This window comes from Stegostoma tigrinum, chromosome 23 (assembly GCF_030684315.1).
Source record: "Stegostoma tigrinum isolate sSteTig4 chromosome 23, sSteTig4.hap1, whole genome shotgun sequence".
Taxonomy (NCBI): domain Eukaryota; kingdom Metazoa; phylum Chordata; class Chondrichthyes; order Orectolobiformes; family Stegostomatidae; genus Stegostoma; species Stegostoma tigrinum.
This window is the reverse complement of record NC_081376.1, coordinates 11,577,128-11,603,797: the sequence shown is the minus strand read 5'-3', so window position 1 is coordinate 11,603,797 and position 26,670 is coordinate 11,577,128. Positions and strand designations below refer to the sequence as shown.

Below are 26,670 nucleotides of genomic sequence, written 5' to 3'. Positions count from 1 at the left end.
TTCTGGAGCTATGAGGTTTCAGGAAAAATACTAATCAAAATGAAAAGTCCATCATCATCAACTTTGCAAAGGAGTTCAGATTGCATGAAATAGCTCTGAGAAAATATAATTAAGAATTGGCCTTGGATTATTTTGTTATAAATGCTTCCGTCAACATTATTGTCTCATACCAGCTTCTCACCAGTTCTGAGGAAGGGTCACCGGACCAAAACATTGACTGATATGATCTTCACAGATGCTGCCAGACCTGCTGAGCTTTTGCAGCTAACAAAGAGTGGAGCTGGATGAACACAGCAGGCCCAGCAGCATCTCAGGAGCACAAAAGCTGACGTTTCGGGTCTAGACCCTTCATCAGAAAAGAGCTTTTCCAGCTACTTTGTTTTTGCTTCTGTTTCATACCTTCCTGTTTTCTGACTTGCAACCTGAGCAGTTCCTTAAAGAGCATGACATCTTCACATGTATTACATTACATTTTTATTTCATTGGGCTTTCCAGTATGAAGGGAGTGAGTCACAATTGCATCTTCTCATCACAAGATACTTTGATGAACTATTTGTGGACAAATCCATGAGCAGCATGGTAGCCCGGTGGTTATCTGTGCTGCCTGCGTGGAGTTTGCACATTGTCCCCATATTTATGTGGATTTCCTCCCACAGGATGTGCGGGTCTGGTCAATTAGCCATACTAAATTGCCCCATAATGACTAGCATTACAATGGCTTCACTCAAAGTGTGCGGTAAGGATAGAGTGTAGATGCTAGCAACAAAGTCTGCATCCTGGTTGATGGTAATTCTTCATGGTTTCCAGATTTTTCTCTTGAGTTCCTAATGCAGATTTGAGATCCTAATGTAGATTAGGTGGATTAGCCTGTAAATGTAGGGTTATGGGATAGGGTGGGGAAGCTGGGTCTTGTTGGGATGGTCTTTTGATGGTCAGTGTGGATTCAATGAGGTGAATGGCCTCTTTCTGCACTGTGGGGATTCTATGATTCTATGAAATCACCTGAGTTGAGCTGCTTTCAATTCTAATGAAGTTGAATGCAACCATTTACAAATCCTTGTGAACAGAAACACATTCACTGCCATGAATTTGTATTTGCTTTTGGAGAAAGAACTCCTTTTAGAAAAAATGTATTTGCTTCTCCAACACTATGTGTGTTTTAGATGCATTAATTTCTAAAATATCCACAATAGCTTCCTTCTTGTCCATATGGTTCTTCTACAAAGTGGTATGTCTCCTTGTTCTGAACTAACTAAGGGAAATCAATTCACAGACTATCTTGTCGCATGATTATTGAAACCGCAAGCATTTTCCTATTGTGTTGGTGAGATACTTTCTTGCAGAAATAAAATCACCTTCTTCAAAAATTATATTGAAGATGTTTTATTTCTATATAAGGATTGAATAATTACATAATTAACCCAATGAGTACAATAGCTGTGATATTGTGTGCACCCAACAGTCAATTTTCAAAATGTTGCACTTGAGTGAAATCCCTGAAGTTCAGATCCCAATAGCAGAACTGTACTGTCTCTCTCTCTCTCCAATTCACATCAATCCAACAAACAACTTCATACTAATACTGTGATGTGAAGTGCCGGTGTCTGACTGGGGTGTACAAGATCAGAAGTCAGACAACACCAGGTTATAGTCTAACAGGTTTATTTGAAAGCACAAGCTTTCAAAGCATTAGTCTCCTGACGAAGGGGGCAACACTCTGAAAGCTTGTGATTTCAAATAAACCTGTTGGCCTATAACCTGGTATTGCTTTATTTCTAACCAACTGTATATGAATGCAAAGCAGTTGTATGCTCAATAGTCCCCTGATATTGAGATAACTAAATTCAAGGAAGTCGAATTTAGTGGTGAAAGCTAACAGCTGTCAGCAGTAACTGTCTCCATCACATCTCTTCCACTCCAGAAGAAAGTTTGGTTTCTCCATCCTCAGACTTCAGGCTATAGCAGGACTGTAATGTTTATCTTTTAACTTTATTTCTTTATCTTTCTAATTTATATTATGAAGAACTGTAATATAAAACCTTTAGCATTTCTTTATTTCTGTACGTAAGATTTGTAAGCGAGGTATTTTGCACCTAAGATGCTCTTTGTGTGGCAACATGGTTCACATTTCACTGTATTCCTGTACACATAACAATAAACATAATTCTAATTCGAAGACTTCCAACCCCAAAGGCTCTAAATTAGAGCATATTTCAATAGGTTCCCAATTAAAATATTATGTACTGAGATGCAAAAGGAACATTTGCAATATCGAGTCAAGCTTCACATGCCCACAATGAAAGAAGCTATATCATTATTTCCTTATATAAGACTCTCTTTACCTTTAGTGTCAGTGGGAATAAAAATATCAGAAATGCAGAACTCACCATGTAAAAATGTAAAATCAAATTTAAATAAAAACAGACATAACTTTCATCTAAACATATAGTGAAAAAAATGACTAATTTCACAGACAATGTTTTCTTCTTACCAAAATAGATCATGGATTAAATTAATGTTTTTCTAAAATAGCAAATTAATTAATGTCTCCCTTAAGTAGTACTGCAACTTGATCCCTTATATATTGAGTCAGTATGGCCTCCAAGTTATAATGTGGCACCTGTTCCTTGTCCCTTTTATAGACATACGTTGGACTCCACAATTCCCTAGAAACAAGCTATTTACTGTGTCATGCACTGGGGAACAGGAGTAGCCAATGAATGACCAATAAAGGATATCTAATTTTTTTTCTCCGTAAATGCTAATTAATGATTTTTGCTTGCTCAGGATATTACATGAAGTATAAAAGACAAATTCCAAGAAGGCTTCATAGCAGCTTCTGCCCGTCTCTGGTAAGTGAGCTAATGATAACAAATTTTCGGTGCTTGTTTAGTGCAATCACATGCCCATTAGATTTTTCAACAGATCTTGTTATGATGTGAGGTTGTCATTGTTGTGAAGTTAAGTTTGTTATTTGGATTACTTTGAGCGAAGGCAAGCGTTTAAAAGAAATTTGTCACAAATTCAGAGATAGTGACACAGCTAGAGAGTCAGAGCGGAAGATGTACTTTCAAAAAAATGCAGGAAGTTGTTGTGATCTGCAAGGCATTTCTAAGTGGGGTGATGGAAGCAGATTCAATTATAAAATTCAAACTGGATAAAGCCTAGAAGGGAGCATAGCTGGGGAAAATATTTAATTGCTCTTTCAAAGAGTTAGAATAGGCATGATGAACCAATGGCCTCCTCTGTGCCATAGATTCTATGATATTTACCTCATGATGTGAAAAGAGGTGCTGGTGTTGGACTGCTTTATAGACAATCGACAATAGGTGCTGGAGTAGGCCATTCGGCCCTTCGAGCCAGCACCACCATTCATTATGATCATGGCTGATCATCCACAATCAGTATCCTGTTCCTGCCTTATCCCCATAACCCTTGATTCCATTATCTTTAAGAGCTGTACCCATCTCTTTCTTGAAAGTATCCAGAGAGTTGTCCTCCACCGCCTTCTGGGGCACAGCATTCCATATATCCACCACTCTCTGGGTGAAGAAGTTTTTCCTCAACTCTGTTCGAGCCACAAAGTCAAGCCACATGACACCTGATTATAGTCCAACTGGTTTATTTGAAATCACAAGCTTTTAGAGCGCTGCTCCCTCATCACCTGAAGAAGGACCAAAACTCCGAAAGCTTGTGATTTCAAATAATCTTGTCAGACTATAACCTGGTGACGTGAGACTTCTGACTTTATTTTCGGACATCCATCGGTGAAGTGCCGTATATTGTACTTTTTCAAACTAAAAGCACACACTGCACACTGAAACAGAAGTTAAGGCCACCTCTCAGTATTTTGTTTGCATCTTTTGAGGAATTGTTAAAAAGCGTCTTCTAGTAAAATAATCACAACTTGATTTGTGTTTTACTGTCATTTCACACAAGTCTTTTTGTTAAAAATAGTCTTGAAACAGTTAATTTTATCTCTTGTCAAACAACCATGATTCTTTAATCACTTGCTATCTTGTTGACCGTAATATATTTTAAAACATCAATTGGTTTAAATTTTGTATCAGTTGTAATTATTTGCGGGTGAATTTGGAGGTATTTGTAGTAGTTGGGAAACAGTTCATTTTTATGTTGGCGTCTTCCCATTCACATAGAGAACTTAGATCACCACAGTAAACATTGAGGGACAAATGAAGGAAAAGAAAAAGTCAGAAGGGCGAAAGCATGACTAATGGAAAAGGTTGCAGTTTCCGAAAATGAAGCTTTGGATGGAGTGTGGAGGTTAGCAAGTTGGAAGTTGTAGCAAAAAAGTACAACAAACAGAACATTTGGAATGAGCATTGATTGCTGGCTATAGGAAGCAGGGATAGGAAAATATGGCAAAGCCAGCGTGCTGTTAGATGATATGACTGAGTTTTGGTGAGAGGGAATATTTACAGCTGGAGAAACAAACTAGGAGGCAGAAGGGCCAGTAAAATGGCAAGGGAAAGTGAGGAGGTGGTGGGAGGGATGTGTAGAATACCCAATATCTTATTGCCACTGAGATAATGGGAACTGCAGATGCTGGAGAATCCAAGATAACAAAGTGTGAAGCTGGATAAACACAGCAGGCCAAGCAGCATCTCAGCTTTTGTGCTCCTGAGATGCTGCTTGGCCTGCTGTGTTCATCCAGCTTCACACTTTGTTATCTTATTGCCACTATGCCATTTTACCAGCACCTGCAGTGAAGGGTGGCACTCTGACCCATCGGCTGATTGAATAGCCAATGAAGGGTTTCTTCCTGCAGCCACTCCATTTTCCCAGTAGTGGTGGGCCTCTGCCAATGTAGGGAGACTGCCTGATAAACTCCCGGTGAAATTGTTAATGTGACTCTTAAGGTCAAACCTCCAGTCTAGAGATCCATTTAAATTCATTAAAAGTGGAAACAACAGAAACACAGAACTCTGTGTGTGTGAGGATTTGGGGAACAGCAACGTAAATGTTCTTTCTGCAGAGCATAGAATAAGTTTTTTATTTTCCCGCTGTAAATTAAACTGAGATGGCAGCTTTCTTTAATGGTGCATCGGCCAGGATTAGACAGAGAGAACGGAGCATGGTGAGTGAGATAGTCGAGAACATAATGTTTGCAATAACCAGAAGCATTTGTGTTCTGTTTGGGAAAAGACCAGAGTGGAGTACCACAGGATTTTTCTGGCACTTTTGGCCCAGGTTTAGAAAAGACTGCTAGATCTTCCAATCCTAAACACTCATGCACCCATACCACCTCATCTGCTCCATGCCACCTCACTACTCCCCACTGCCACCTTCATGGCCACATTACACAATGGGCTGACCTCAGAGCAGAGACTAAACAAAAAACTATTCTTTTAACAATCTGATGGAGCTCTCATTTAGATGCCGTTGAAACGGACAAAAAGTCATTCATTTATTAAACACTTTGAAAGATTTTAAATATCCTCAAGTGGTCAATCAATCATAAAAACCGTGAAACTTTTATTCATTAATCATATTGTAACAGCGTATCCTTAAATAACCTCTTAAAACTGTCAAGCAGAATGTGCACTCAGATTCCTGCTGAGAAACCGTTTTGGAACTTTGGAAACTCATCCAATACTCAAATGAGCTCAGCTACTGCAGCAACAGCCTCTAAGAAATGTTAACAACAAAATCTATTAGAACTGTATGAATGGATGTCTATCTATCTTTTTCAAACTGCAAAATTATTATTGTTACTATCTTTCAGTGGACTTCATTAGTAGTTGTTTGATTTTTACTTCAGCAACAGCTGTAGCCTGATTTTTTTTCCCTTTTTCATTGTTAATGGGCTCATAATTTAAATAACTTAAGATCATAACACTCAAACTGAGCTTATCGGTCTTTCAAAACCATTCAAGCATCCTGCAAAAAATTATGACTGCCATACCAAGAGTTGAGACACCTTGAACAGCAAAAATGTTGTCTACTTAATCTCTGCATGAGCTGAAGATGTCTTCAGTGATACCAGGTTTCCCAGCTGTGTGACTCATGATCTTGCCTTTTCCTCTCCCAGCAAAAATGGGATCTGCCAGAAGATGGCTGGGACCTCAACATCTCATCAGCCACTGTTTTTAAGGATTTCTGGAGTATGCCTAAATCTGTGAAACTCCAGTCCTTATTGAGTCTCCTTCTCTCTCCCATTGCCCTTTAAATCTTGACGGGCCAGCAACAATGGTCCTGGCTGGATGTATCTTCAGAATTAGACGGGGATGTCAGGCTGGTGAGCTGTAGGACACAAAGCAGAATTGTAGAATTGAAAAATCGCTGCACGAGTTCTCCCTTTGCAGATTATATTTTTGAAATTATTTTATATCCTCAGAGGGAGTTCTCTGTTCTCCTCGAGTTAGTCCTCTACAATCAAACCAAACTCAAAATGGTCGGCAAAGGAGAGTGTGCAGATGATGTTGATCCAATGCCGTATTTGGCTCCCTCTGAAAAGGAGAAACTGGAATATATGAGCAAGCCCTACGATATTAAGAAGTCATGCTGGGTAAAGGATGAAAAAGATGGTTTTGTTGAAGGAGAGATCCAGTCTGATCAAGGTGACCAAGTCACCGTGAAGACGGCCAAGAATCAAGTAAGTAAGCATGATCCCACAAGTAATATTGTGAGAAATAAAAGACAACATTTCTCTTTTTTTTTAATGATGTTAATGCATGTGACACTAAGTGGTGAACTTCAGTGCTCACTTCATTTGCTTGGATAATTAGAGGTAGGAGGAGTTAAGAAATGTTCCTGAACCCGGCCTTCAGTCACCAATGTAGGCATCAGGAGACATTTCTTTGTAAATTGTGATCAGTGCCATGAATGGATTCATGGACAGTGCAATGGAGGCTGAATATCTGGAATCAGAGGACGGCACGGTGGCTCAGTGGTTAGCACTGCTGCCTAACAGCGCCAGGGACCCGCGTTTGATTCCAGCCTTGGGTGACTGTCTGTGTGAAGTTTGCACATTCTCCCTGTGTCTGTGTGGGTTTCCTCCAGGTGCTCCAGCTTCTTCTCACAGTCCAAAGATGCGCAGGCTAGGTAGATTAGCTGTGGTAAATTGCCCATAGTGTTCAGGGATGTGCAGATTAGGGGGGATTGGGGAATGAGTCTAGGTGGGAAGCTCTAAAGGTCAGTGTGGACTTGTTGGGCCGAAGGGCCCATTTCCACACTGTAGGGATTCTACAATCCAGAGCTATACTTGTTGATGGGGTTGGGATGGCAAGAACACTGGTTCTAATGAAAAATTAAGCTATGGTGTTTACAATGACTATCAGGTGCTGTGTGCTCCCACATTTAATGTAACAACATCCTCATTTAAAAAATAAAGTTTAGTGATGAAGATGCCTGCTGAGAAAGATAAGTATTCATTAGCTTCTCTCAATCCATACCACAGATTCCTGGTCAGACTAATGTATTGGTCTCAGTATAAGCAATATGCAGGGATAAATGGGGATACATTATTTGAATTTTCAACTTTCAAATGTTGCCCTTCAAAATTGTGTCAAGCACCTTCAATTGGTTTCCATTGTTTAGAAATTAGTTTTTGTTTTATCATAATCTAAACAAAGAAATTGTCAGAACATATTCACTGGTAGGAGACCTTCCCTGTTCACTAGTTATTTTTGTGTAAGTTTTTGACTTTATTGCAGCTGTCTTGTGTGAATAAGAGCGAGATGATACTCGAATTCTGCCTTTTGCCAGAAAGACTAATCTTTAAAGCTGACAAGGATTTTTTGAAGCATTGAATCCTGAGAAAGAGAATGTAAAAAATGAAGAGTGAGCAGGCTTACACACAGGAGGCAGGGGAGTGACTGGAAAAATTGCTGATTTGGAGAGCCTGTGCAGACAAGACAAGCCAAATGGCCTTCTGAGATCACAAGGCGTAGAGCTGGATGAACACAGCAGGCCAAGCAGCATCAGAGGAGCAGGAAAGCTGACGTTCCGGGCCCAGACCCTTCTTCAGAAATGAAGAAAGCCAAATAGCCTTCTTCTGTGTTGTACCAAATCTATGAAAAAGTGAGACTAAAAAGATTAGGTTAAACATGTAACATTTTTAAAATAGTGTGAAGTATACATCAAATTCTATGATGTAGAATGAAACACAGTACTCAAAATATGATCATTGCTGCTTTAACATTTGATTGTTCCATTTTGATATGGTATAACATAGTTAAAGAAAAAATCCTGGCAACCAGGGCAATTTATACAATGTACGGCCCCTGTGTTTGTTTCCTTCTTAATTATCGTTGTGATGGGGTCATCTGATACTCTGATCTAAAATAATGTAGGTTAAGCGTTATATTTACATTCTGTACAATCTTTTATGTGCTTTCCTTCAGACGCTAACTTTGAAGAAAGATAATGTTCAGCAAATGAATCCACCAAAGTTTCATCAAGTCACAGACATGGCTAACTTGACGTTTCTGAACGAAGCAAGCGTCCTCGTAAATCTCCGCGATCGCTATGTCAAAATGCGAATTTATGTACGTCACATGGATTGTTGATCTGTATTTTTCTTTTCTTTAAGTTTGAAGTAATCCATGTGAAGGGCTAATTTCCACAGTTAGAACAAGATGCAAGAAAAGAGAGAGAGAGAAAGAAACAAACAGAGAGACAGATGGAAGGACTGATCAATCTTGCATTTCTCACAGTTAAGGATTGTCCTAAAGAATATTGCAGGCAGCTTCTGTCAATCTGGACACAGGAAGTTCCCACAAACACAAAATGAGGTCACTGTCTGGTCAATCTGTCTTTGGTGAAACATAGATGTTTCAGATGCTGGAAAACTTCCCTTCTCCTTGCCCTCTTCCTTTCATAAGAAAGTACCACCGCTGACAGAACAGCAGTCCTTATGCATAATGCTAATATGCCAGTCTAGATTTTGTGCTCAAACTCTGGAACATGGACCATGACATACTGATTCAAAGGTAAGATTGTTATCACTGAGTATAGGCGAACATTTCAGTATAGGGAACAGATGGGATCAAGAAATGCAGAGCTTGCGTTGAAAACCTCAAATGCTGAAAAGAGAAGCCAAGGTCAACAATTCCAGAATTTTTAAGAATTGGAAAAGGGGGAGTTAAAGTCAATATTTGATTTTAACTCCCCCTTTTCCAATTCTTAAAAATTCTGGAATTGTTGACCTTGGCTTCTCTTTTCAGCATTTGAGGTTTTCAACGCAAGCTCCTCATTTCTTGTCTTATAAGTGCTAATTTTAAGACAGTAAAGCTGTAGAACATGTTGCAAGGCACATTTCAATCTTAGAGGAAGCAAGGAGAACCTTAAGGATGCCAATCATAATAGCATTTGAGAAAGGTTATGTTGAGGGAGAGGTCAGGTACATATTTATATTCGATTCCTAAATGTCAGAACTAAAAGAACATCCTGGCTATGGGAGTAATATTCTATCCTTGGAACAACTTGAACTTCACAGATTTTCTTTTAGTTCTTTTAGATGGAAATAAAGGTATTAGGATGTAAAAGTAAATAAAGCTACTGATAACTTTTGAGGGGTTGTAAATATTCCATGAGAAAGGAGAAGCTGCTGAACCAGGAACATTGCTACATGAAGGCCTAAAGCCATCAAACACAAGAAGTGATGACAGTTGTACATTCCTTAGCAATTTGTAGAAAGAAATGGTAAGCAGGTGAAGTTACTACACATAATACCCAATCAATGTCAGAGCTGGTGGCAGAGGCATTAGCGTTTTATGTTGCATATCCTCCACAGCAGATATCCCGACTCCACGTGCAAGCTCACTGTAACCATACAGAATGCAGAGTGAACCACAAAACAAATTCAGTAGGCACTCTTGGCTGTGCATTTAGAGACTTTGTTCCAAAATTTGTACTGAAGGAATACTGCACCGCCAGAAGGACAAGCTCAAACCGAGGCCTTGTCTGCCCATAAAAGATCTTCTCACTCATGTCAAGGAAAAACAAAGATGTTGTCCTGGTGTCCCTCAAGCAATATCATGAAAAATAACAGCTCACTTATTAATATACACATTATCATTGTTGAGACCTTGCTTTAAGGGTCTTTAACTGGCTACAAAGCATTTTGTGATGTCTTGTGGTCATGAAAGATGCTGAAGAAGCACAATCTTTCATGAGTTGGCAAGGAACTTCAGTGGTGTGTTTTATCAGCTATTTTTCTAAGGTACTCATTATCAGCATGTAGCCATTTTAGCAAAACTGTCGTGCCTCATTTTGATGATGTTTCCTTCTTTTGTAGACATATTCAGGGTTGTTCTGTGTAACGGTAAATCCGTACAAGTGGCTGCCTATCTATGGCGCCAGAGTGGCTCTTATGTACAAGGGCAAGAAACGCAATGAGATGCCTCCCCATCTTTTCTCAGTCTCAGACAATGCCTACCATGACATGCTTGTAGGTAAGAGACAAGTAAAAATGTTTCTTTGAAATTTTGAAACAATTTGAAAGTATTGAACATTTATAACTCTGTAAGAACCTATTCACATCCATCTTAAATTGAAACAAACATTCATCGTTAGGGACGTGAAGATTTTGACAGAAACATCTAATTATACTATTATTCCAGCTGACATGTGGAAAGCAAGGCAGATCTTACAACAGGACTTAAACCAAACAAAAGTCTACCGACTCAGCAAAACAGGACAGTACAACAAACAGTCTGCATTAAGGCTGTACAATCTGTATGTGGAGTTTGGGGGTGGTAGGGATGGGGCCAAATTTCAATTTTCTCTCAGTTAGGGAGAAGGGATAGAGCAAATTTCAGAAAGATAAAGATTTCCACAGCAATGAACATGAATTCATAAACAGCTCTGAGAATACTTTACACCTGATACTGCTTCCACCTGATCCTGTCTAGTAGGGAGAAATAATACCAATGCCATACTTCTTTTTTTTTGAAAGACATAACCCACTTTATTTTTCCATTGGTCGTAGTGTCCAGCTGCACAAACACCTCTGGGAAGCTATACCCTGTCAATTCGCACTTTGTTTCAGCCATTCTTCTCCAAAGTAACTCAGAACACAGAACAGAACCCTTGGTTTCCCATCTTCACTTTTCAGCAACCTTCCTTTACTACCAAAAACATATCAGATCCTTGCTGTGTTAGTGAGGTAGAAAACGTGACACTTCTTTGGCTCCTTCCACACAGCAGTTCTGCCCATTCTACTTTTATATCAACTCAAAATATTACTCAATTAACCCCAATTGCCTGATTGCTATAGTAACAATAATCGACTATTAACTAAAATAGTAGTGAAGAAGATGCCAGATAGACATAGACCAATTTTGCAGTTGTCCATTAAAATGGTAATTCATTCAGTATTTACTGATCTTTTGGTACTCAGGGCAAACTAAAGTGTGAATGCATAGAAATACAGGATAGAATATCAAATATAGTTTTTTTCCCTGTAAATGCCAGCAATTTATTGGAGTGTGCTATCTCTTGTCAGAGGTGAATGAGAATGGTGCTCAAAGTGAACAGGCTTGCACATCACTGATTTAGTATTGTTAAATGTCAGCCTTTTAATATGAGCTAGAATGTGTTAGGGTTAGTATTGTACCCGACAACAATTCATTTTTTTAACATTGCTTTTTGACAGAGCGTGAAAACCAATCTATGCTCATCACGTAAGTACCTATTTGAATCTGTTATATTTTTCTTCAGAATGTAAACTTTTGGAGATCATTAAAACTAAGTAACTACTAATAATCGAGTTTGGCATCTACACTTTCACATTGACAGCACAGTCATGTGGGAAGTTGCGAACTGTGAATTATCCCATCTTTAACCTAAGGGAAGGTCCACCTGAGACCCGTTATCATTTTCCTGAAGCATTTAAGATCTGTTACTTGGTCCAAAACAGAATTTCTGACTGCTCCCAGCAAGTGTGGGTACTGTCGGATAGATCTGAGCACATAATCCCAGGCAGTTTGTCAGCTTGTCTGATCACAGTAATCAGTTGGCAAACCTGGAAGTGAGTTGCAATTGCTGTGGCTCTTTTGCATGTATGCTGATGGGCGTGGCCAGCAAGAAGGTAAAATCTAGTCCCAAATGGTTATGAACCATCCCACTTGCCATCATATCTGTATAGGGCTGCTGTTGGGCCCACTGGAATTGGCAGGCTCAGAAGAAAGATTCATTGATGGTTTCATTCCTCCAGTTCTTTGTAAAAAAAAAGGTGTAGGCTCTGTGTGATGCCCAGCATCAGATTTGGAACTTATCTATCAGGGTTCTTGTTATCGTCCATTCTTGTACAGTTAGGCATACACCCAAAACATTAAAAATTCGGCCGTAATTCAGCCAGTTTAACTGCTGCCTTGATCAAGCACAGGTGTTTCCTAGGGGAAATTCTTTGTGTTTATTATCGAGTTTCCATCCTGTCCTAGTCTTAAAACTGACCACAAAAGTTCAACCCCTTTCAGTGTAATGAGGGAGTCCTGATGCTTCAGGCCTCGAAAGTGAAAGGGTTTCTTCATCACAATTCAAACCTATCTGTGACAATTTAAACATTTGACTTTTTCACGCACAGCGGAGAATCTGGTGCTGGGAAGACTGAAAACACCAAAAAGGTCATTCAGTATTTTGCCAACATAGGTGGTGTCAAGCCAAGTGAAGCAGGCGACGGAAAGGTGAGATTAGCATTTGACAGAGAATTTTGATGTGATTTAATTTGTTTGGATGAATGACTTGAGTGAAAGAAATAATACCATGTACATAAAGCTTTGAAGGTGGTGCGACAAGTTGAAAAGGCTGGTGAAAGAGCATATTGGATTATGGAATTTATCGGAGGTGTAGAGCTTAAAGGAAGTTAGGCGGAAGTTTATAAAATCCGAAATCAAAACAGAGTGCACTGGAGAAACATAGCAGGTCCAGAAGCATCTGTAGAGAGAAAACAGAGTTAACATTTCAAGTCCAGTGTCACTGAAATTGAAACGTTAACTCTGTTTTCTCTCTGCAGATGCTGCCAGACCTGCTACGTTTCTCCAGCATTCTATGTTTTCATTTAAGGTTGCAGCACCTGCTGGTCTTAATGTTTGTTTTAAAAATCTGAGTTGACTGTATCTGATGTGCTGTGTCAATTCCGGACACCATAGTGTAAGAAGAGTATCAAGGGCTTCTAAGGATGTGAAGAAATTTGCTAGAATGGGACCATGGATGAGGTTCTTCAGTCATATGGCAAGGCCAGGAGTGCTGGGCTCATTCTCCTCAGCGCAGTGAAGGGCAAGGAGTTTTGCATGTGATTTTCGACATCCACATTTAGCAACAAATGTTATTGTTGCCTTTTTACACCAAAAGGAAACATTACAAGAACTAGTCAGTCATGATATTTTGTTTGAATAATGAATATTATCTTTGAATTTAAATAACGGCAGTGTACCATCTATTGAGGTACAGGCACCATGGCTTTTAGATTCTCTTGAACGGAGCTGAACGCAACAATGTAATTACAATCTAGGTTTCTTGTTTTTATCATTTACCCTCCTAAGCTTATAAATCAAATCTTTTCATTCCAAGAGGATACTTATAGCAAACTTCATTATACACAAGTCTGCTTAAATATACTTAATTATTTGCAAGTCCAATATTAGCCGTTGTTTGCTCATGTGGCTAAAATGGTTAATTGTCTTCACTAATGTTGACATCAGCAGGATTCATCATGTATCGTTTGCAAAATACTTCACATTAAATGTGATTTAATATGAATGTAAATAAATGTTAAAATAATTGCTATGTTTTGGAAACAGTGTAGATAAAGTTGTATACAAGGTAAACAAGTGGAATAATAATTCAATGGCCAGAACAAATAAATTAAAGAATTTAAGTCCAAATTTTGCTACATAGTTGTATTTGACCTTTCCTCAGGGAACTCTGTTACCATTGTTTCAGAATAATTCAGGATTGATAATAAATGTGAAAAAAGTTCAAACTGTAACGCTTGCATACCAGTTACATTAATATGAGTTACTATTTCCAGGTATTGAAATCTGAAACTTGTAAAGTTAATCTGGGACTAAAATGGTATTAATTAACAAATAGTATCAGAGATAATGGGAACTGCAGATGCTGGAGAATCCAAGATAACAAAGTGTGGAGCTGGATGAACACAGCAGGCCAAGCAGCATCTCAGGAGCACAAAAGCTGACGTTTCGGGCCCGAAAACATCAGCTTTTGTGCTCCTGAGATGCTGCTTGGCCTGCTGTGTTCATCCAGCTCCACACTTTGCTATCTTAATTAACAAATAATAGGTTTTAAGCTTGTTTGAATTTTTACATAATCTTTATGATATTACTTCTGGATTGAGTTAATGCAATACTTAGAATCATAGAATCCCTACAGTGCAGATAGAGCCCATTCGGCCCATCAGGTTTGCACTGACCCTTCAAGAAGCATCCCACTCCCTCATGCTATCCCTGTAACACCACATTTCCCATGGCTACCCCACCTGGCCTACACATCCCTGGACACTATGGGAAATTTAGTGTGATTAATCCACCTAACCTGCACATCTTTGCAGTGTGGGAGGAAACCGGAGCACCCGGAGGAAACCCATGCACATTTGGTGAAAATTTGCAAACTCCACTTAGACAGTCACGCCACAGTCAATGCATATGTATGCAACATAATTTCACCAAAGCTAACAAAGGTAAAATCCTAATGGAACTGGCCATGGTCTTTCAACAATTAAATCTTTCAGAAGGGCTCTTCTTGACAAACCTACACAGTATACCATTGATGCACCGCTGGAAGGAGGATGCAACTCAAACCAATTGTTGTTGGCCAACACACCTTCAAGTGCTGAACATCACATAAACTAAAGCAGCCATCGACAGGTTCTGTGAAACATCCAAATATTGTATGAGATCTGGATTGTCTCACCCACCAAAACAGTGTCCAGCATTTTGTGACATATGCAAGAGAATGTTGGTTTCCTTCTGCAATTGGATATTGTTGCACATTTTAATCCAAAGTATAACCCAAACCTCTAGAGCTGCGTGTGAAGAAGTGTCGATAAAGTAAGGATAAAACCAAATCAGATTACTGGAGTTAAAGTAATAGGTGAACATGACTACGTACCATTGCTTCTCAAACCAGCTTAAGGCTGAGGAAGTTAATTGAATTTCAATTCGTATTTGTATCTGTTTTCTATGAGATTTCCACTTGTACTTCTGAATAGTTTTCATTTGATTTAGTGTCCATTTTTTTCAATTGCCATCTCAGATCTTACATAAAACAGACAGAAGTACACTTGGGGCTTCAATGGATACATACGCAGGAAATTCTATGTTTGTAGCACCAAATTAGACTTAGCATCAATACTAAAACACTTTTAAAATCAACTGCATTGCATTATCATTAAATATTAAATTCACCTAATTCCAGGTATGTTTAAAAATGTCATTAATTATCACTGAAAGAATCATGAATTCATCCCAGATATAGCTCAAAATGGACAACAGAGAATGGACTAACTATTTTATGCTTTAACTGAATTTTCTTTATTAACTCATAACATGGGCTGATGATTCTGAATAAAAACCAGAAGAACTGCGGATGCTGTAAATCAGGAACAAAAACAGAAGTGTTAGAAGAGTCATCGGATCCGAAATGTTAACTCTGAATTTTTTCTTCACAGATGCTGCAAGACCTGCTGAGCTTTTCCAGCAATGTCTATTTTTCGGCTGGTGATTCACTGCGATAGCAATCAAGCCAAATTCATGCCTTCAAAAGCTATTAACTTTAAAATAATCAGAGCAGCACAAAAGCAACATGCTGTGCATGTTGGAAATCTGAAATGAAAACAAAATACTGGAAATATTCACAGGGTCAAACAGCATCTCTAGAAAGAGAAAGATAAAAATTCATGTAATAAATTCTTCATGCAGAAAAATATTATGAACCTGATAATACAGATTTTTTTTCTCTCTTTTTCTTTGTAAAGGGCTCCCTGGAAGATCAAATCATCCAGGCCAATCCTGTGCTGGAAGCTTTTGGGAATGCAAAAACTACCAGAAACAACAACTCCTCCCGCTTTGTAAGTCTATTTTTCTCCCCTCCCTTCGTGCAGGTTATGTGACCGTTCAATAATTAAACCTTTTGCACCCTATAATTTGTGATTAGTCACCTATCAACTTCTCTGAAATTTAAGGATAACTTTTACCAAGTTCTATTGTGTGTATTAACAAGGCAGTGTAGATACAGTGATGTTGTGTTTATGTTATGGACTAATAATCTCACCAGACAATCTGGAGGCATGAGTTTAAATTTCATAATGGCAAATGGGGATTTTAAATTCAGTGGTTACACAAATCTGAAATATTAAGCTAAGATCAATAATAGTGAACATATAACCATCTTACTGCTGCATATAACTATCTAATGTTCTTCAGGGGAGAAAATCTGCCATCCCTATCCAGTTGAAGCTACATTCTGTCTGGGTCCACAATAATATAGTTGACTCTTAACCAGACTCTGAAGTGACTTAGCAAAGCATTCAATTGAATTCAAAAAGACCACGATTTTCTTAAGGGAAATTTGAGATGACAAATAAATGCTCAGATCTCCTGAATGAATAGAAGAAAATCTGTGTTTCATGACCAACATCAGAAATATGTCAGGTTGACCATTTTATTCCATAGATTTGATAGAAGCGTCAAAGTTATGAGATGTTTTGATAGAATAAGTAAGGGGAGATGGTTTGTGCTCCAGGTGGCTCAGTAACTAGAGGACTCGGATGGGCGAATGCCCCAGAGAAATGAGGAGAAATTCTTTCTGTGGCACGTTGCTGTAATATGGAGCATACAGCATAGTGTAAGCAGATTTAATTGTAATTTTCAATTAGCAAGAGACAAATATGTGAAAATGAAATAAATGCAGGACAATCATAAAGAGCAGAGAAGTGAAAGCTATTTGATAGCTCTATCCCAGAACTGGCACAAACTGAATAGGTCTAATTGTTTCCTCCAGAAACTGTATCATTCTCGGATTCCACGTTTTTGGTTTGATCAGAATATGATGGGATGGATCTCCATTCACATTTTCCTTCAAATTCACACTGAGGTTTTGATTTGAAAGATGTCTTGCTACCCAATGATCTCTGCCAAACTGTGATCTTCTAATTAGATAAATTGACACCAACTAATCTTTGTTGCGCACAGACATCTACTTCTATCTTCTACTGATATGGTCAGTGGAAGTAAGAGGGGGTCTTGTTGAAGCCTTTCCCAGCTCATGAGTAAATACCAGAACAATTTATTCTTCAGCAATAAATGGGCTAACTACCCCTACTGTTGGTGGAATTCCTGACTAACATTGTTGTGATGGAAAATCAAAGATTGTGTAATCTTATACCTGTTTAAGACTGAAGATTAATGTTAATGGTAATATGTAACTAACTTCAATTTACTTTTAATTTGTAATCCTCTTCAGGGTAAATTCATCCGAATTCACTTTGGCCCATCTGGTAAATTGGCTGGTGCTGACATTGAGAGCTGTAAGCATTTTCTTTTGTATATGATACAGCAGTTAATAGCGAAAGAACATCAATGCACAAATTTGAACATGGAAATGTTTTAACTGTCACATTTGCAACATACATTTAGATTTGCTGGAGAAGTCTCGTGTGATCTCTCAACAAGCTGCTGAGAGAGGCTACCACATCTTCTACCAGATTCTGTCAGGAAAGCTGTCAGCCCTGCTGGGTAAGCATGTTAAGGTCCATAAGCATCATTTACTAATGAACATGCAGAAAGGAGCTTGGAAAAATTGTCCATTTGGTCAATCTAGAATGTCTCTGCATTCTTTTCATTTCATCACGAGTTGATATTTTTGCTTTAAAGTGAAAATCCAGGTTAGCTACCAACTTTTATTGTTATACAGACTCTCGTCAATTTGTTTGTTGAAGAATAGGTCATGTAAATCTATTAACGCCATTAACATTGTATCCATCAAATGCTACCATGCAAGAGCGAGACTGTTAACATGTCCTACTTGAGAACAGCATCCCATTTAACTTACTGACATAACATCATATTGGTTGCTGCTTGATTTATGTCTTTGGCTTTCATGAGGCATAAACTGGCAATATTTGGATTATGAAGAAAAAATGCTTGTGTAGAAGCTGCTGAGACATTTCAAAACAGACGTTGTAATACAATATTTTCTGTTTATAATCATTTGAAAATTTCACTGAGGCAGAGCTAAAAGATGCTGAGGCATATGTACCACTGACATTTTTTTGTGCAATAAAAGGAATGATATGAGGTACTGATTGGAACAAGGTCAGCCAGGTGAACCTCATGGAATATGAGTTCCCTGATTGGGCTGTTAATCTGGTCCAATCAGGGAGCCCTAGCTGGGAGATATAAACAGGAGTGTCAAGGGTCCTGTTCATTCTGAAAGCTGGCTGTGAGGAACCTGGACCAGTGTCAAGAACTGTCCATGTGTAAACTTGGTGGCAGGATCCTGGCCTCTGTGGAATTATTTCAATAGTGGAAAATATATGGTCAATACAACAATTTTATTATGTTTAGCTGCTACTTGAGTATATGTAGTAGTCATTCAAGGTATTTCATATGCTTTTGAATAATGAACTTTCTGTATGTCTCCTATTCCTCAGCGGTCCCCAATCTGTGGAAATACAAGAACTGCATGGCCATTAAATTAATTAACAAGCAGGAGAAATTAATGCACAACAACCCAGAAGCTTCACATGAGTATAAACAGACAAAAAATAGCTACGTGACCCACCAATTGCAAATAAGATGATTTAATATCTGCATTCCTGGCAGGGGAATGGATTATTGTCCAATATTTGATTTGACCTCATGACCCACCCTCTTCCTCCCCATTTTTGTTAGTTCTGTACTTCCAATGTCCTGTGTTCCACAGAGTGCTTCTTTGTATTCAGTTATGTGTGTGTGTGCGCGTGTGTTTGAGTGTATTGTGTGTGTGTGTGTGTGTGTGTGTTTGAGTGTATTGTGTGTGTGTGTGTGTGTGTGTGTGTGTTTGAGTGTATTGTGTGTGTGTGTGTTTGAGTGTATTGTGTGTGTTTGTGTGTGTGTGCGTGTTTGAGTGTATTGTGTGCGTGTTTGAGTGTATTGTGTGTGTGTTTGAGTGTATTGTGTGTGTGTTTGAGTGTATTGTGTGTGTGTTTGAGTGTATTGTGTGTTTGAGTATATTGTGTGTTTGAGTATATTGTGTGTTTGAGTGTATTGTGTGTTTGAGTGTATTGTGTGCGTGTGTTTGAGTGTATTGTGTGTGTGTTTGAGTGTATTGTGTGTGTGTGTGTGTGTGTCTTTGAGTGTATTGTGTGTGTGTGTGTGTGTGTGTGTGTGTGTGTGTGTCTTTGAGTGCATTGTGTGTGTGTGTGTTTGAGTGTATGGTGTGTGTGTTTGAGTGTTGTGTGTGTGTGTTTGAGAGTATTGTGTGTGTATATGCGTTTGAGTGTATTGTGTGTGCGTGTGTATGTGTGTTTTAGTGTATTGTGTGTGTTTGAGTGTAGTGTGTGTGTTGTATGTGTGTGTGTTTGAGTGTATTGTGTGTATGTGTGTTTGAGTGTATTATGTGTGCGTGTGTATGTGTGTGTTTGAGTGTAGTTTGTGTGTGTTTGTATGTTTGAGTGTGTTGTGCACGTGTGTGTTTATGTTTGAGTGTATTGTGTGTGTGAGTGCATTGTGTGTGTGTGTGTATGTGTGTTTGAGTGTATTGTGTGTGTGTGTTTGAGTGTATTGTGTGTATGTGTGTTTGAGTGTATTGTGTGTGTGTGTGTGTGTATGTGTGTGTGTGTTTGAGTGTATTGTGTATTGTGCGTGTGTGTGTTTGAGTGTATTGTGTATTGTGCGTGTATGTGTGTGTGTTTGGGTGTATTGTGTGTGCGTGTGTATGTGTGTGTGAGTGTATTGTGTGTGTGTTGTATGTGTGTGTGAGTGCATTGTGTGTTGTGTTGTATGTGTGTGTGAGTGTATTGTGTGTGTGTTGTGTTGTATGTGTGTGTGTTTGAGTGTGGTCTGTATGTGTGTGTTGAGTGTGTTGTGTAAGTATGTTGTGTGGTGTGTGTGTGTTTGGATGTAGTGTGTGTGTGTGTGTGTGTGTTTGTGTTTGAGTGTGTTGTGTGTGTATGTGTGTTTGAGTGTATTGTGTGTGTGTTGTGTATGTGTGTTTGAGTGTAATGTGTGTGTGTTGTGTTGTGTTTGAGTGTGGTTTGTGCGTGTGAGTGTATTGTGTGTGTTTGAGTGTGGTTTTTGTGTGTTTGAGTCTAGTTTGTGTGTGTTTGAGTGTGTTGTGCATGTGTGTGTGTGTGTGTGTGTGTGTTTGAGTGTGTCTGAGAGTGTGTATGTGAGACAGTGTGTGTGTCTGTGAGTGTGTGTGTGTGGTGAGTTTGTGTAAATAATACATTGTGCAGACTCATCACATTTGGCTGCTTACCTCAGATCATTTGGATTTCCTCGCTCTCTGAAGAAAGCAGATGGACCTTGCTGAGTAATAAGCACAATTAAACATTTGGGAATGATAATAGAATGACTGTACTTGCTATTTGAAGTCTCCATGTGCAGATATGTTGATCTAACATATGGTACAAATATTAGATTCTGTGACTGATGGAGCACATACCGATTGTGCAAATGCTACCTGCCCTCATGAGGCCCACACGTTTCCAAACCTCCCTATTAATTCCACATTTGCCCTGAGGGTAAGAATGGAATCCACTTCTCGCCATCCATTGGGAAAACTTTTACCCAGCCAACGGGATCAAAGTGGAGAGTGGAAGAGCCAGTAAAATTACAGGGAGCCAACTCTACTAAGCCCCCTCATGCAATCCCACCTGGGGGTATTTTACCTACAGTGGTTTTGACTCTCACCATGAGGAGGTAGGAAACAAATTTAAGACTTGAAAAGTCTCATTGATAGGCATTTTAAGCATTTAATAGGCTGTCAGCAAAATGTCAATGATGGACAGATCCCCTGATGATTAGAGAGGTTCCGAGCTGATTGCAAGCAATTTACTAGCAGTAGACACGGGGCAGTAGTGGTGGTGGAGAGGTATATTTTTCCTTCGGAAAGTTGGGGTGCCTGTGGCCAGGGAAGGCAGCCCCCACTCTGACCCCTGTGATTATGTCAGAAGAATCTCCATTTCATTTCTTTAAAGTTTTAGAAAAATCTTCAGCCTGCTTTGTGTAGGATCCAGGCCCCCTTCGCACCTCAGCAGTGGCCACTGTTGCTGGTGGTGTTACTGAGCTGCTGGCCCTCTGACTGGGCTGGCAGATGGAGGGGACTGTGTGACTTTGCTACACAGTATGGCAAATCTGGTGAAACTCATGCAATGAAAGTGACTTGATGTACTGCTGCACTGGACATGCATAAGACCCAGATTTACACCTGACATCGGGGAACTGTATTTCTAATTACTTAATGTTTCTATGTCTGTATAATTATCACTTTGTACATACCTCTAACAGTAATTAATTGAACTTTACTCTGTACCTATTTTCAGCCCTAAATCAAGCCAAAATGAATTTGACTTGGAAATGATTCATTCTCTACAATCAGTGTCAATTGTTCATACCAAGAACAGCTAGTATTTTGTTTCACCTCTGTATCTGAACCTCATAAAAATGGGTTCGCTCTACCTTAAAGTCCTTTTCAAAGTGCTTAGGAATTTCCCTCATCCTGCTCATAGTAGTTAGTCTTGTGTTGATGTGTCCTGTCACATATCGACCACAATGTTCAATTTAGCAGCACCAAAAAAGCCATCTGATTTCTGTTTAGACCACAATGCATCAAGAGTGGCTGGGAACAGAGTTGATATTTTGAGTTTGACCCTAAGGCCCTGATTTTCGTTCCAAATTCAGATGTGCGGAGATGGGAGAATTCCCAGCTCCACAAGCCCACCATTTCAGAATGGCCGCCCAGACTTCCCTTTCTCATTGTGATTGTTGGGCTGGTTTAGAAGACAGGGTGGACAACCCAGGAAGACTTACAGATTAATGTCTTGTGTGAGGGTGGGACAGGTGGAAAGTGCTGGAACCCCATGTCAGACTACGTCCAAAGTTTAACAGTAAAAATGAACAAATAAAACACCCTCCAATCCATCCCTCACAACCCTCATCGCTGCTGTGCCCTATCATGACACCCGGGCCACTTACTTCCCCATTCCCAATCCCAAACTCGACATACTGTCTCTGCCGTTCTATACATCTGTGCACAGACCCATGTTCCCCTATACTCTCCGTCACAATTCATGCTCCCACTGGTCCACAGGGACTATGAATCTCACTTGAGGAAACACTGCAATTGGAAGTGGGGAAATAAATATTACAAGCAACTGTGATCCATATTGAAAGAAAATTTCAAACAAGTCATGTGATTGGATACAATTGCAGCACCTTCTCTATTGACAGCTTTGCAGAATAAGTACTGCCGATTTGAATCACAGTTCATGTTGTGACAGAGTCCTGCAGCATAGATGGAGACCATTCAGTCCATCTACTTCTGCTTCCTTGCTGAAGGAATGAGTAACTAGCATCCTAACTCTTTTCCCGAAGTAAATTTTCCTTTGAAGTAAAAATTGCATTTGACAGTTATGACTGAATGTGCTTCCATCACTCTTCCTCACTCCTACCTCAGCTTTTCAGCTTTTCTTAAATTTGTGTCCGCTTTACAGTGGAAACAATTTAATCAAGTTGGCTATGAGTTCTGGAAACATGTATTAAAAGGTACAATTCCCATATTGCAACATTCTTTGGCTTTAAAAATTGCACAGCACTTTGACTTTGGCACATCCTGACTCTCTGAAAAGTACTTTATAAGTTGAAGCCATTTGCTGAAAGAGACGAGGTTGTGCATAAATGAAAAATTTGGTGGAGATGAGGGATTAATTTTTATTTTTGTTTTCCTTGTTAGATTCGCTGTTGCTGGTGGCCGATCCTAACCAATACTTTTGGGTGTGCCAGGGTGTTGTCAAAGTGGATAACATGGATGACGGTGAAGAGATGGAACTCACTGATGTGCGTACCTTCTCATTAAATTTTAACAAACTATCAATCCCCCTCAGTAGAAAGCGTTACCACACATTGGCGAAAATATTCTAAAGCATTTCACAGGAAATGTGATATATGCTCATCTGAAAGCAACCGAGGCCATAAGAGCAGTCAAATACTTTTGAGTAACTTTTTCAGAAACGTTATGATATGCCTTTGGAGCAGATGGTACTTGAACCCAGGCCTCCTGGCTCAAAGGTAGGAACTCTACCACTGCACCACAAGAACCTCTCAGGACCAGTTTGCAATTTCGAGGCAGTGAATCCCACCAGTTGATGGGAAATGTACATTTATGAACCAGGGCAGCTCAGAAAATATTGGATTTCAAAAAGACAATTTATTGAAGTTCTAAAGAAGTGAAATCCTCAGTATATTATTGTTAGTGCACTGACTAACATTCCTACGCCATATTCTTATGTGTACTATTGTTTTTAAATTATTTAAATAGATGGATTTCCCCCAAGTTACACTTTTACTATCATTTATCAGAGACATCAGTAAATGGATGAAAGTAGATCCTGTATTACGACAACATGTTAAATCGTGCCTTTAACATAGTAAAAGATCCCATGGTGCTAACAATGAAAAAGTTACCAGAAAGTATGCATTCAATTCTGAGAATTGAAGCTGCATTTTCTATTGAAGGAAGGAAGATTCAGAGAAATGTCTTGTCAATCTGTAAAATACTGAAAAGCCAGACAGGTCATTTAGCTTACTATTAACATAGATATCTCAAAGGAGGAATCAGGTCACTTGTCCCGAACAATCCATGCCTATGTTACTGTCCATCTAACCGAATAGACTGCAAGCCATTTACTCACTGTGTTTCCCTTCATATTCTTAACCAATCTCACCATCTAACCCCTCCGATCTCAAATGCTAATATAGTTTCAACCTTAATTAGTAATTCTGGAAATGATTCCATAGCCTGCAATGCTCAAAATGAAGATATTTATATTGCCCTCTGGTCTAAATTTCCTACATCTGATTTTGTATTGTGACCAATTAAACAACCATTCCATACTCCACACTGACTAGTATTCTTATAGCAAGAGGATGTAGTTTGACTGTTGGTTGAGATCAACATTTGGGTTACACTTCAATTCTCTTGTGTGCTCCCATCCTGGTGAGCTGGATAATGATGGAGAATGGGAGGAATAGAGGCAATGAGGCCTCAACAGTCTTAAGTGCTCATCCTCAGTGCCCCATCTGTTTATTGTGGCTGAGAATGCCCCTGATATGGCCCTGCATTGCCTGCTAATGTTAATACCAGCTGACAGGTGAAGCCCGGAAAACTGTTTGGTTTCCCTACTCATTACACTGCCTTTAGCACTGACTAACAGCAGACAGACAGCAGGAATTTCAGGGAATTTTTTCTCAAAAATCCACTGATGGGTTGTGAGCATTGTTACCAGGACCAGCATTTATTGTCCAACCCTAATTGCCGTAAGATGGTGATGATGGCCATTAATTGTGGGGGATTATGCAATGGTGCCAGTGACCCTTTAGGCCCCTATTAAGGCCTTAGGAGTGGACTCGTGAGCCTCCAAACTGACCACTGAAGGTCTTGGCAGGGACTGAAACTTTCAGTCACATCAGAGCTATAGTCATTCAGGCTCTGTTGCCCCTTGAAGAATGTTCCTTCCTTTTCCAATACCATAGAGGATTTCTCAGTGCAGCAGTGTGCAACCAGTTCCTCTTACATGAAAGTATGAAGTAGGAGTAGGCCATTCAGCCCCTTGAGTTTGCTTTGCTATCTAATGAGACCTTGGCTAATCTAATTGGAACCTCAAATCCACATTCCTGCTTACCTCGGTAACCTTTCACCTCCCATTTTACCAAGAATCTTTCCATCCATGCTTTGCCTTCACTGTCTTTTGGGAAGAGAGTTCCAAAATCTCATGTCCATCTGTGAAAAAACATTCATCTCATCTCTGTTTTAATTTTTAAGCAGTGATCCGAAATTCTAGATTCTCCCTTAGAGGAAATATTCTCTCCGCATCCACTCTGTCAGGACCCCTCAGTCGTCACTTAAGACAGCCCACCCATTCCAGGTATTAGTCTGATAAACTCTCTCTGAACTGCTTTCAACACATTTACATGCTTCCTTACATAAGATGACCAATAATTACACAGGACTCCAGATGTGGTCTCACCATACCTTGTATAACTGAAGCATAACTTTTGACTTCAATTCCTCTTGCAATAAATTAGATTATATTAGATTAGATTCCCTACAGTGTGGAAACAGGCCCTTCAGCGCAACAAGTCCACACCGCCCCTTGAAGCATCCCACCCAGACCCATCCCCCATAACCCACACACCCCTGAACACTAGGGGCAATTTAGCATGGCCGATCTACCTAGCCTGCACATGTTTGGACTGTGGGAGGAAACCGGAGCACCCGGAGGAAACCCACACAGACACGGGGAGAATATGCAAACTCCACACAGAGAGTCACCCGAGGCGGGAATCGAACCCGGGTCCCTAGCGCTGTGAGGCTGCAGTGCTAACCACTGAGCCACTGTGCCACCCGTTATGATGTTTTATTACCTTTACTGCTTCCCGTAATTACTGTATCTCTGTGCACTAGGGTACCCAGATCCCTATGCCTCTCGGAGCTATCTAATCTCTCACCATTTCGACAATATTCTTCCTTTTCAGTCTTCCTGTCAAAATGGACAATTTTGTCACAAAATACTCCACTAGCCACATTTTTGCCAACCTATCAATATTTTTAATGTGACCTCCTTATAATCTCTTGAGAGTTACTTTCCTATCTATCTTCATGTCAGTGGAAAATGTGGCATTTGTATCTCCCTTCCCTCCATCCAAATTAGTTACATAACTTGTGAAAATTTGAAATCCCAGCACCAAATCCTGTGCAACACAACTTGTTACATCCCACCAACCAGAAAAAAAAATCCTTTTCTGCCTATTCTCTGCCTCCTGTTACCCAGTCAATTTTCTATCCAAGCCCAATGCTTGGAGCTTTTAGCCTTTACTTCCTACAATAGCCTTAGATGTGGCACTTTCTCTAATGCCTTGTGGAACTCTGAGTACAAATATATCCAATGATTTTCTTGCATTTACTACGGATATTATTTCCTTGAAGAATTCCAATGCTCCAATTCTGTTTTCACAAAACCAGTTTGACTTTGCCTGATTACCTGGAACTTATCTAAGTGTCTGAAACATAGGAACACAGAAACTTACATAGAAACGTAGAAAACAGGAGCAGGGGGCTATTCGGCCCTTTGAGCCTGCTCCGTCATTCATCACGACCATAGCTGATTGTCCAACTCAATAGCCTCACCCTGCTTTCTCCCCATAACCTTTGATTCCATTTTCCCCATGTGCTATATCTAGCTGCCTCCTGAATAAATTCAATTTTTTGGCATCGACTATTTCCTGTGGTAATTAATTCCACAGGCTCACCACTCTTTGGGTGAAGAAATATCTCGTCATCTCCGTCCTAAATGCTCTACCCCAGATTCTTAGATTGTAACCCGTAGTTCTGGACACACCCACCATCAGGACCATCCTCCCTGCATCTACCCTGTCTAGTCCTGTTAGAATTTTATAAGTGTCTATAACATCTTTAAAAACATCT

At 39.6% G+C, this 26,670-nt stretch overlaps 1 protein-coding gene across 1 annotated transcript in view; it reads left to right on the top strand.

Annotated features, from left to right (window-relative positions):
* The first annotated feature begins 2,792 nt into the window (after positions 1 to 2,792).
* LOC125462191 (myosin-16-like) overlaps positions 2,793 to 26,670 on the top strand; it is a 76,380-nt gene continuing 52,502 nt past the window's right edge. Inside the window, exons 1-10 of the mRNA XM_048551886.1 lie at positions 2,793 to 2,852; positions 6,359 to 6,616; positions 8,367 to 8,510; positions 10,262 to 10,418; positions 11,621 to 11,648; positions 12,551 to 12,650; positions 15,962 to 16,054; positions 17,449 to 17,512; positions 17,622 to 17,720; positions 22,921 to 23,024. Of these exons, the coding sequence (XP_048407843.1) occupies positions 2,796 to 2,852; positions 6,359 to 6,616; positions 8,367 to 8,510; positions 10,262 to 10,418; positions 11,621 to 11,648; positions 12,551 to 12,650; positions 15,962 to 16,054; positions 17,449 to 17,512; positions 17,622 to 17,720; positions 22,921 to 23,024 (1,104 nt within the window). The 5' untranslated portion in view covers positions 2,793 to 2,795. The remainder of the gene's footprint in view (positions 2,853 to 6,358; positions 6,617 to 8,366; positions 8,511 to 10,261; positions 10,419 to 11,620; positions 11,649 to 12,550; positions 12,651 to 15,961; positions 16,055 to 17,448; positions 17,513 to 17,621; positions 17,721 to 22,920; positions 23,025 to 26,670) is intronic.